At 36.4% G+C, this 13,024-nt stretch overlaps 1 protein-coding gene across 1 annotated transcript; it reads left to right on the top strand.

The window, feature by feature from the left end:
* Positions 1-2,204: 2,204 nt before the first annotated feature.
* Positions 2,205-2,546, top strand: LOC149192184 (protein EXECUTER 1, chloroplastic-like). The gene has a single exon (XM_089406862.1). The coding sequence runs from the start codon at positions 2,205-2,207 to the stop codon at positions 2,544-2,546; it is 342 nt and encodes a 113-aa protein (XP_089262988.1).
* The last annotated feature ends 10,478 nt before the right edge of the window (positions 2,547-13,024 follow it).

Below are 13,024 nucleotides of genomic sequence, written 5' to 3'. Positions count from 1 at the left end.
TAAAACCCCTATTTTCACTAAATATTGTATGTATCCAATTTTGTATTCACATTTTTATACCCTTTTCTTTTTATATCCCTGGTATAGTGAAATGATGTCTCTTTTGTGACCCCACATGCATTCTACAATATACCTTTCTTCTTTTGATATACATTGTAAATGCATATTAGTTGCACCTTTCTTGTTTTGATATACATTGTAAATGCAAATTAGTTCAGCCACAATGCAATTACTTAACCCAGACTCAAGCACATCTCACTATGATTTGTGGCATTTAATGGTCTAAGGCACACACATATCAACCATGTTTTAGGAAGATTTATTATGTGCATGTATATAAAATAACATATAAATTGATCTATATGATGATGAAAAATCAATTGATGAACCTTTATGAAGAGGTTTGCAACAAATAAGGTGTTCAAGCACAAGTCTAGACCCTCTAGATGCAAGACAACTATCTACAACCAAGGTTGGGGCACCAAATCTAAAATCAAGGGTGAAATCCCAACCCACACATGCTTAGAAGAAGAGGATGGACAAGTCCCAACACATGTGCTCTTAAGGGAATAACGCAAAAGATGAAATCACTTTTTGATTCACTGTCATCTCACCAATGAGATATGGGCTATTAGTCATAGACTATGTAAAATGAAAAGATGGATTGGAGATAACACAGAGGCATTAAATGAATGAACTACAACTAGAACATAAGACAAAAGTTTGGTTGTAGAGGTGATTTGTGCCATTTGGCTATCTCAAAACAATGGTGTATTCCAAAATAAACCTCCAAACGTCTACAATATTTTCTACATGTTGAAGGAAAGCATTTCCTTATCATGCAACTCACTAAAGTCAAGGCTTCCTTGCACTCTCATACCTTTGAAATACAATTCTAAAATTTCTAGAGGATATTTTAATTATCCAATTTTAAAGTCACAACCAATCCAGACACGAAATTGGTGTATGAGACCCCCTTACTTGTGGGACAAGGGACCCACCTCCGTACAATGATTTGACCGCTAAGTTAATGAAGGCATACATACTCTACCCCCTATAGTTTTGAACATGTGACCTCTTAGGAGGAACACATCCTCTTAACCATTAGGTCCACTCAAGCTAGATATAGTGTATTTCTCCTTAAGGTCTCTTTTACACAATGAGTGATTACATTGGAAGTGACATCATATATGAAATAGAAACGACCCTAGAAACAATATTAAGAACTAATATCACTTCCTTGAAATAAGAATGACCCTGGAATTTCTATAATTAGAGAATCACTTGAAAATTTAGGCTAAACAATATTAAAGTAATGTCTTGAACACCAAGAACCAAGAACCTTGTCGCCCTATAACAAAGCGACCTATGCAAGATCAAATTTACAAAAAAATATGCCAGAGAACATCCATGCACACAATTCTTCTAGAGAACATCCATGTACACAATTCTACTAGAGAAAACATCTATAATGACAAAATTAGTTGAAAATCATGATATGGGACTTTCAAATTTGAAAACCAGTTGAGAAGCATGGGATCAGACATCCAAGATTTTATATAACGATTATCTGAATGGAGGTTCTCGCAAGATGGGCTTAAATGTCCAAGGATGAAATGATAGGAGAAAAGCTTTGCCAGAAATTGAAAATAATCTGTGTTACCCTTCACCACCAACCAGATCGCTTTTGTTGTCCCTTCTAGGCCTTCCCACTTTTGTTAAAAATTATTTATATGGGAATTTTTTGTTTGCTGTTTAAGGTTACAATTTCTCTCACGATTTAATATAGGATTATTATTACAATGGTTTGCAAATCTCTAATTATCTCCCAAGTCTACTAGTTCTTGGCCACACTCCAAATCACAACATAGATCATGAAGGAGACCACTGATTCTTTCCACCTCTCATGGTTTTATTTGTCCTGTTAAATACGACCCAATCAAAATCTTGCGTTGGGTGGGCTCTCTCATTTCCACAATTTTGGGCTTCTAAACTAGATTCAAGGTGTTGTGAAGAAATTATATGGTGAAATGAGATTTCATCTAGATTCAAAGGAAATAGGAGGCTAAATCTAGGCACTACACATTATTGAGCAACATTCCACTTCTTCAAATTGGGCTAATTCTGTTTCAAGAAAATATTCATGCACTTCAGATCCTATACGGGTGCCATCACATGATCATATTAATCTAGGTTTACAAGGAATGATTAAACATGAGGTTGGATGGTGGGCTGGTTTGGTAGAGGGTAAAAATGATCCATATGGAATAACTGTCCATATTTTTTATGAAGATGAGAGATATGTTGCCAAGAGTTACAATGCAAGGCAGCTGGCTATAGGAGCTCCAGCCATTCCTTTGTTTGAAATTTTTGTAACAAAATACAATGATCAGAAAGACAAGGAGCAGGTGGTCTACTTTCAACAGAATGGACAACATGTAGATGCTTCCTTTTCAGTATCACCTAAAGCTATTGAAGACTCAGGTACTGACATAGAGAAAAATGATGATGCAAATGTGGAGATGAGGATTCAGATGAGTTCTTAAATTTCTTAAAGTTGGGATGCCTGGCCTAAAATTCATGGTGTTGAAAGTTGTGACTCCAGAATAGGAAAGCACAGATATAATCTTAGGGGTTTTTGAGCAGTTAATACAAGATTTCAATAAAGAGAAGGATGATGAAACTACTGGTGAAGATGAAACTGAAGGTGATCTACATAATGATAAAGCAAATGTAAGAGGCAATAGTGATTTTATGTAGCTTATTAAAATTGTTGCTACGAAATTTGCCATTGGTACTCTTTTATAGACTATTGCAGAAGATGTACCACCAAGCCTTTCTATACATGTACCAACCAAAATAGAGAGAAGGGGTTGTGATTCCTTTTGTTTTCACATTAAGGATGATGGATCTTGACAATTTATATAGAATAAAGAAACTGATACTTGCTTGGAAAGTTGCAACAGTTGCAAAATAGGTATAGATAGATGACCATGTTGGCACTCAACTTACTGATGATTATGTTTTTCTCGCTCATTGCTCTCGGCTACAGGATTTTCAACTTTTGGCTTTTAAGGAAATTCCTAAGCTCCGAGATCTAGCATTAGCCAATGTGGGCTCCATTGAAAAACGTAATGATCTTTGTAACAGGCTTTTTGTTTTGTTTACAGAAGAACTTAAGGATGTTGTCTGTAATAAGCTTAAATTATTTAAGAACATAGATCCATGTGTTGAAAGAATGGATTTCCTTACCGAGGTAATGATTTCTACTTTTGAGAAATGAAAATATCAAAAGGAAGCGATAAATGCTCTCTATTGAACTACCTCATAATACTCATATGCATTTATTATAGGAGGGGTGGAGTCATGGCCCTCAAGAAGTTTAAAAAAAATTGGTGAACTATGTGATTGGATTGTAACCTCTTGAGCATAATAATTTCCTACCAAAGCACTGTTTTCTTGTAGTGATACACCCCTCTATGACGACTGAAAAAGATCTTGATTTAGACATATTCAATGTCGAATTGATCTCTACAAAATGTAAAAGTAGTAATGCCTGTTCCCCATATTTGGATGGTACCCAAACTATTTTGCTTGATAATTTATGTATCACATGAGCCAATTGATGTCGTTTGATGAGAAGTCAATATTGAGCGCCCAAATTAGTCTCTATCTTGCATATGCTTTTCTTTCCAATATTTAATTTGTTTCAATATATACCCAAATTACTTGAAATCCTGAAACTCACTCACCCAAAATCTTGGAAAAGGGTTTTTCCAAATAACAGATGTTCAGTTAAAATTATTGCAATAATTACAGATGAATCAGCTCCAAAAAGAATAGGTGTGCAACCAACTCTATTGCAATTATAGTAGAAACAACTCAAAAAGCATTACATGGTCTATCAAATTCTTGCAATAATTACAGTTGAAACAACTCCAAAATTTTCAAAACATTAATTGGGTATTTACCCTTACGGATTAGAAAAAAAAATAAATTTAACTCCGACATTTAACCTCTACAGTCCATGTCAACAATTTACCCTTGAAATTACAAATCTTATAACTTTATTGTACTTGACATTATCTACGAGGATGGTGGATTAAAGAGTACAAATCATAAAAAACAATAGCCTGCACAAAGAAATAATTTCCAAGCAACAGAGAAACAACAAACAGTAACTTTGCTACAACCCCAAATTGTGAACTTGAGTACTTAACATACGTGACCTTCAAATCACCCTCTTCTGCATTCTTATGGAATCCTGCAATCATATTAGCACATTCCCTGCACAAAGAAAAGCAAAAGTTCAAACCCTCTTTCATATACGAGAGAATCAAATCATATAAAAGACAAATGACAAGAAATTCAAAAAAAATCTTCATAAAAATAAAGCATTTAATTCTAGTGTGTTTGCATGCACCATAAACTATTATAGACCCTGTATTTGAATAAAATCAAGTAGGAAATACTAGGATGTAAAAGAAAATGGGTATTCAAGATTTACTTGAGTTCTGATTCTCTATAGTGTGCATGTTTCTGAAGCAGTCTTGTCCAAGATGGCATCCTTTGCAGGATGTGTTGTGCCATGTATATAGCTGAGGCTGCTAGCATAGATGGTTTTCATTTCAACGCTTCATACTCAACCATGCATAGTTCAAGAAGATAGAATGCCAGCTTCTCAAGTTGATCCATGGAAACAAACCCAAAAGAGAATTAAATTTATAAAGATGAAATTTATGGAAGCTTACAGTTAGAACAAGATAGTGCATGATGCCTCTCATGAAACACGTCAAAAATACAATGCATTTCATAACATAAGTGAGGCTCAATGCCATTTGAATATTCATCAAAATTTCAAGAAAAGTAGAATACCTGTGTATCAACTTAAGTAGCCTTTAGAAATCTTTTCATGAAAACAAAGGGAGTTGGTACAACCAAATTGAATGTTAATTTGTTGAGCATCAATTTCTTCTAAAGAAAATGAAACATAACATAAACATGAGAAAAGAAAACAATTCCAAATATGAATTATTTTACAATTAGAAATATAAATCTTGAAATATGGGAGACAAGTATGACATAATAATGTGAGAAAACAAAATCTCACCATGGAGAGAAATTCACCACATGTGTAAACATTGTTTGAGATTGTAATCAGTTCCTTAACCTATAAAGCCCTTAAGGAAAATGAGTTAGAATGTGAAGCCTTATTCTAGATTCCAAATCAAGGGCAAGGGAAACAAGTTTTTAGTCAAAACAAAAAAATACAAAATTTTAGCTTAACAACGAACTTTCCCTCCTATCATTTTTTACCACCTTGGGAGCTCAAATTTCTTCATATTTGGCAACAACTAGCATGATAGTCAACCCCACTAGTTGAATATCTTTTCTCACAATAGTGTACACCACAGAAAGAAATCTATCAATTAGGTTAATCATGAGAAAAAGTGTCTCATCCATTAAGTCAAATTTTAGATGCACATGTAAGTGAAAATTGTTTATGTTAGAAAATTATTAACAGAAAGGTACAAAAAAAATTCTTATTACATAAACATATATATATATATATATATATATATATATATATATATATATATATATATATATATATATATATATATATATATATATATATATATATATCGATATGTATTTATCAAGTACATCAATCAGCTAGTCAATAAGTATTTCCCACATCTTCTGGTTGATATCAACTTGGCTTGACATGTAGTTTGATGAGATATTGTTGCATGCCTGCAATAAAACAAACAGAACATACCAAAATAGAAACAAATTAGACATACAACTATTTATTCAGAGTTGAATCTAAACTATAGACATGGATCAAGGCTCGCATCAATGCTTGACCTAATGTCCTCATTCATAAATTATAACCTTCCATGATGCTTAAATGGGAACTTTAATTCTCTAGTGGAGATATTCATGCATGGCATAGACACACGTTGGTCACATGTAATCACTACATACTATATGTAGTGAAAAGCTAGTGTCTGATTCAATTGTTTAAATGAAGTGTATTCTTCAAAGACAAGATGTTGTTATTTTGAATAGAACAAAAATAGTTTGCAAGGCTGCCATGACAAAAGGGACATAGCTCTGTACACTAATAGAAATGGTAAATGTCTTCAACATATTCAAGTTACTACAGAAAGTTTATTTTCATTATCTTCTTCGTCAATGTTGGGAAAGTCCCCTTCCTCTTCCATGACATCCTGCTCAATGGCCCCAATGCAAGTTGTTTAATAGAAACCATTGGATGGACATTGGAACTATGGATTAGATAAACCCTTCACTTTCTTTTGCAAAAGAATAGAGTAAAACTATGTGAATAAAAAGCACCATCTACACATGCTAAGATAAGAGCAGTGGACCAAATGCTCCTAACCTCACTTCTGGCAGTAAGTGTTGATGTAAAAGCTCATGGAAGCCTTGTCTTCCTTTTTGATGCATCAGTCATTGACATTCTTCTTGAGACACATTTAGCTACAGGTGTGTAAAACCTACACATGGATGCATTTGAAGCAGCTTTTCCTAAGATGTCAACATTTGAAGGCCTTGGTGGTCTCCCTGAAGATGAAGTACATTTTCTAGAGAGGCCAGTAGTAGAAGGCTTCCCTGAAGCTGAAGCGTGTTTACCTGAGAGGCCATTAGTATAATACCTCCCTGAAGTTGAAATGTTTTTACTAGAGAGATGGTAGTAGAAGGCCCACATTGTATCCTTGAACTCAATGGATCATTACATGAGACCTCAACATTTGAAACCCTGAGCAGTTTTCCTAAAACGGATTCACGTGTATGTAAGGGTCCAACATTGGAAATCCTAGGTGCCTTTCTTGAACCTACTACATGCTTGGATTTTGAAACCAAAGTTGATCTAATGCTTCCCTTTTCATCTTTGTTCCTTTTTTTCCCCAGTGGATGAATGGCACCAAAACAAAACCAATGGAAGTAAAATAAATACATGTAAACCATCCCAACTAAACAGGAAAGCAAAGAGCCCTGTTATTGACCTCAATATACCCACACGTAGTTACCGACATGAAACAGACGCCAACGTATAAATCCCCGTAGTAGTGAACTCAAATCATTCACCTCATGCTTCAAACTAACATGTGGGGATTGATATATGATAAATAAATCAGACAATTGTTTAATCACACACAATTTATACAACCATGGATGATGCACATACCATGGACAATGAATTTGTTGTAGTACTCATATTCTTGACATTGACACCAAACCTCCTACACATCCAATTCTAATTGTTAACTATAATTGGTAAAAGCCCTAAAATATCTGCAAAAGACCAGAGCATCATATTGGGAAGTTGAATCTACCATGGAATTTTCTTATCAGCAAGTTGATTCTGCTTCCTAGATTTCATGTGGACATAGAATTACACACCCAACTCGTCACATACAACATTTTCTTCATCTTCCCCCACCATAAGAGGGTTTAAAATGCCTGAATAAGCATATGGCTAGAGAAAAATACTTGACCGGAGAGGCTAATATCACAATCAAAACTTCTTTATAAAACTGAAGTTTCCACTATGTGCTGATAAAACATGAGTACTACATAAGGGTTTTGTAAATTAAAAAAAAACATATGTTCTAGGAATGAAAAAGCCTGCTTACTCCATCAAAGTGATATTACTAGAACTTTGAAGGGGGAGAGCACAAGTTTCCTGGAAGTCTTAGGGTTTGCAGGAATTCGTGGGAGTTTCCATGGAAGCACGCAGGGGAGGGATCTCCACTCCCTCCTATAGGCAAGCAGTGGCTAGTCGTGGAAAGAAACCATTAGAGAGTTTCAGAGGCCCTTCAGGTGAGGGATTAAGGATTATAGAAGAGGATCAAGATTCAAACAAGACAAAGGAGAATAACAACAATAAGGAAAATGAGAAAGAAGACAAGGAATGGGGAGTGAATAACAAAGCACAAAAAGGGCCATGCAAACCTAAAGCTGAGGTCACTCCCAGAGTACTTTTAAATGATCTTGCTTTGTAGGAACACAGAGACCACATGAGGACATATGCTATCATTTGTAAATTCATGGGAGTATGGCCAAGTGAAAAAGCTTTACAGTCATGGATTAAATATAACTGGAAACAAAAAGGAAGCATTGACCTACATCTTGGGTCTAAGGGTTTCTTTACAGTAGTCTTCACAAATATTAAGGACAAAGACATAGTGTTTGAAGGAGGGCCCTACTTCTATGCAGCAATAGGCCTTTATATGCGACCATGGATGATGAATTTTTTCCCTGAAAGAGAAACATTCACTTCTGTCCTGGTCTGACTTTACTCGTTACCCCTAGATTACTGGGAAATGGAATCATTACTTGCTATAGGAAATAAGTTAGGGTGTTTTGTCAAAACTGCGGAAGCCACCAAAAGGGGTAAGTACACTTCCTTCGCAAGAATATGTGTGGATATGGATCTCTCTGAAGCTCTTCTGGATGAGGTCATTTTAGAAGTTCTGGATGAAGAATGGGTGCAAACAGTAGACTATGAACATATTCCTTTCATATGCCGGAAATGCCATGAGCATGGGCACCTATTTAGAGACTACCCTCTCAGAAAAATAGAGAATAGAAGTAAGGCGAACACAATGAAAGATACTGAAGGCTTTCATAAAGTGGTTCATAGAGGAAAAGGGAATAAGAGGGGACCAAAGCAGCAGCAAACAGAAGGACCACAGACCAATCCGAATAGGTTCCAAGTTCTCGAAGAGGAAGAAGAGATAACAACGGTAGATCAGGTAATGGAAGGAAGCCTTGGGGAAAAGGAGAAAGAGAAATATATAGCTCAAGTTCTCGAAGAGGAAGAAGAGATAACAACGGTAGATCAGGTAATGGAAAGAAGCCTTGGGGAAAAGGAGAAAGGGAAATATATAGCTCAAATACAGGATTGTATCAAATAGAAAGAGAATATGATGAGCGATGTAGAAATGGAGATGGACCAAGAAATGGCCAAGAGTGAGATGGAAATGGAAGATCATGAACTGCAGGAGATTCTTGATAGGGAACACCTAGATCTGGAAGGATTCTTCAAATAGGGGACCATAAGTGGGGTAGATTCTTTACCACTACAAGAATCTAATAGGGTACAATAGTTGTTCCTATGGAAAACTTAGGCTATAGGGCTAGACAGAGAAGAAAAAAGTGAAAGGCAGGGCAACAAAGGTGTGAAAACCATGAAAAACACACCCGGACTAGCTCCCAAAATTCCAGGAAGGAAAAGAGGCAGGAAAAAGCAGAACGAGTTATTGACGGAATGTGGAAGGCTAATGATAGATTCAGGTAAGATGAAAGATCTAACCAGCTACTCCTTTACAAATCTTTAATAATGAAGTTTACATCTTGGAATATCATAGGTCTAGGTAGCAAGATAAAACAAAGAATTCTTAGTAATAGAATGCAACAAGAAGCTCTGGATATGATCTTTATCCAAGAAACTAAATGTTCCATACAAAAAGTGAGAGAAATTCACAACAAATGGCTCAATCGATTTGAGTTTCTAGAAGTTAAAGCAGATAGCACAGCAGGGGGCATACTCACTCTTTGTAAACCCCAAAAGATTGGGATTATAGATGCTGAGGCATCTAGAAATTATTTATCAGTGGTCATTCAGCCGATGGGAGATAGGGAGACCTATATGGTTACAAATGTATATGGCCCTCAAAGAATAGATGACAAAATCAGGTTTCTCAATTCTCTTATGGAGCTTAGAGACAGACATGTAGATGTACCTTGGATCTTGTGTGGGGACTTCAACATGATCAAATCACTTTCAGAGAAAAAAGTAGGAGCTAGAACTTTATGCAGAGACTCCACAACTTTTCAAACCTTTATAGATAGTATGAAACTAGTTTACACTAACATGAGTAATGGTTGCTTTACTTGGAACAAAAAAAGAGGAGGTCAGTCTCAAGTAGCCTCAAAGTTAGACAAATTCATAATATCAGAAGATCTCATGCTCACCAACAAGGAAATGATAGTGAGAATTCTACCCTTTGGAGGCTTGGATCATTGGCCTGTTCAACTAGACATTCAGAGCATTGGCACCCCCAAAAACAGACCTTTTAGATTTGAGAATATCTAGCTCTCCCACCTGGACTTCATCAGCAACATTTCAAAATGGTGGACAAAAGAAATGCATATTTAGGGTACAAGTATGTTCCTGCTTCACAAAATACTTAAGCACATCAAGCTCAGACTTAAAGATTGGAACAAGAATGTATTTGGGGAAATTTTTATAGCAAAAAATGCTGTGAAGGATAAAATGTAAGAACTCAATCAAAAACTTATCATAGATGGCTTTGATATTGAGAGAAATGACCAAGTCACCAATCGCCATCAAGAATGGGAGAATTTATGTGAATAGGAGGAGATATTTTGGAAGAAAAAATCCAGAGTTCAATGGCTAAAAGAAGGGGAGCATAACACCAAATTTTTACACAGAGAATCATAACAGAAACTTCTTGATCAAGGAAAAAGGTGGTAATCTGCATAATTCCCATGAAGAAATAGAAGAAGTGCTAGTCCAACACTTTCATGGAATAGCACAAGAAACTATTTCAGACATAGAGCATTTCATCAGGGATTTAATAGGGCACATTCCTAGACTGGTTACGAGAGAGGATAATTTTAATCTCAATAGGCCAGTAACAGAAGAGGAGGTTAGTGAGGTCATCAAAGAGATGCAAAATGGTAAAGCACCAGGCCCTGATGGTTTCAATGTGGATTTCTTCAAAGCATGTTGGGATATAGTTAAACAGGATATTCTGAAAGTTGTGGAAGACTCTAGGATGAATAGAACTATTTTGAAGGCACTCAACACTTCCTTCATTGCACTGATCCCTAAATAGGAGAATGCTCAGACTCCTGATAGGTATAGACCCATAGCCTTGTGCAATGTGGTTTACAAGATAATATCCAAGGTTTTGGCCAACAAACTCAAACCACTTCTTCCTTCTCTAGTTTCAGTGGAGCAATCTGGCTATGTGGAAGGTAGGAAAATTCTCAACAATGTCATTCAGGTACATGAGGTGGTGTACTCTTTGACTAGTAATAAGAAGGTTGGCATGATTATGAAATTGGATCTTGCCAAAGCTTATGATAAGCTGAATTTGACCTATATTAGGAAGGTCCTGCCATTGGGCTTGATCATAACTGGGTTAGATGGGTCATGGCCCTGGTTACATCTTCCAGCTATTCATTTCTGGTCAATGGTTCTCCTTCCAAAACCTTCTCTCCTTCCAAAGGACTCAGGCAAGGTGATCCTCTCTCACCCTTTCTCTTCGTCATCATGATGGAAGGACTGGGTCGGTTTATCAAGCATGCCAAAGAGGTGGGTAATATCAAAGGCCTCCAACTTTTAGAGAATGGTCAGGCTTTGACCCATCAACAATTTGTTGATGATACTATGCTGCAAGGAATCCCCATGATTAAGGAAGCTTTAGCATACAAGCATATCCTGTCTTTCTTTGCCTTGGCTACAGGTATGGAAGTTAATATTTCCAAATCTAAGATTTTTTTCTTTAATACCAATATTTCCATTCAAAAAAACATCTCCAGGATTCTAGGATTTCAAAGGGATGTACTCCCATCCAAATTTTTGGGAGTTCCTCTTACTAATAGGCCTCTGAACAAGGGCATCTGGGAACAGGTGATCAATAAGATGCAGGATAAAATTAGAAAATGGACCTATAGATCTTTAAACTTAGCTAAACAGTTAGTGCTTACAAAAGCTATTCTCCAAGCTATTCTTGTCTTTATGATATCTTCCCTTCCAGCATCAAAAGGAGTGCTCCACCATTTTAGAAACATTCAAAGAGATTATCTTTGGGGCAAGGGGGAGGAAAGAAAGAAGTGGGCCTTGGTAGCCTAGGAGAAGATCTGCAAACCTAAAAAATATCAGGGTCTTGGACTGGATGATCCGAAAGCACTGAGTAAAGTTTTAGGGGCAAAATTATGGTGGTGTTGGGCAAAAGAACCAATGGCACAATAGGCTAGAATATGGAAAGAAAAATATGCTAGCAATTGTCAAGATATTTATCTAATAATAATGTCTGGCATCATTAAGGGCTCACACATTTTGAACAAAGCTTGGGGAAATATAGAGTTAGTACAAAAAAACAGCTTCTGGGAAATCAGAGATGGTGATCTTACTTTGTTCTGGGAGGACAAATGGCAACAAGAACCTATACTGTTGAGAGAGAACCTAATGGACCTCAAGGAAGATATTGACAACAAAAGATTATTTAAGGTAAAAGATTTCTGGGATCAAACCAATAGTGAAGGTAAATGGAGAACTTGGAAAAAGTTTGAATATAGGGAAGATAGCCCACTGAAAGCCAAAGTGGAGGCACTTCTAACAATGTTGGAACAAAGGAACATTTTAGTGACAAGGGGGCAAGACCTTCTCAGATGGGGAAATAATGCGGTAGGCACCTTCAATCTCAAGGAGGCAAAAAACATACTCCTTGAGCTAGATTCCAATGAACAGGATAGGGTTTGGCAGAACATATGGAGTCATCAAGGATGGATGAAGATTAAGCTATTCATGTGATTGGTGCATCATAGGAAAATTTGACTTGGGACAATATTTGGAAGAGGGGTGTTATGGGCCCCTCCAAATGCTAGCTATGTGAAGACCAAGAGGAAACAATGGAACACCTTCTTAATAATTTTATTTTCACCTCTTGGCTGTGGGATGATTTTACCACTATCTTCCAACAAAGAGACAGGGACAAAGGAAGCATTATTAAGACCCTAATCAAGTAGAGACACAACATCTCTGATTTGGAACTTCTAGGCTTTGCCTAGGCGTTAACACCAGGTTTCAAAATATGGATAGTCTAGAAAGAAAGAAACAACAGAATCTTTAAGAATGTAAAAAGTTCCTCTCAACACCTACTCGAACAAATCTTGAGACAACTTAAGGAAACAGTAAGAACCATAGTGCATACAGTGCCTAAGAATCCTCCTTCTGTAG

Source organism: Pinus tabuliformis, chromosome 2_2 (assembly GCF_031772625.1).
Source record: "Pinus tabuliformis cultivar Carrire ecotype Pingquan chromosome 2_2, CPIR1, whole genome shotgun sequence".
NCBI lineage: Eukaryota > Viridiplantae > Streptophyta > Pinopsida > Pinales > Pinaceae > Pinus > Pinus tabuliformis.
This window is presented reverse-complemented; position numbering and strand designations above follow the sequence as displayed.

Coding starts and splice junctions, on each gene's coding strand:
- LOC149192184 (XM_089406862.1), top strand. CDS start 2,205: ATGATTAAACATGAGGTTGGATGGTGGGCTGGTTTGGTAGAGGGTAAA.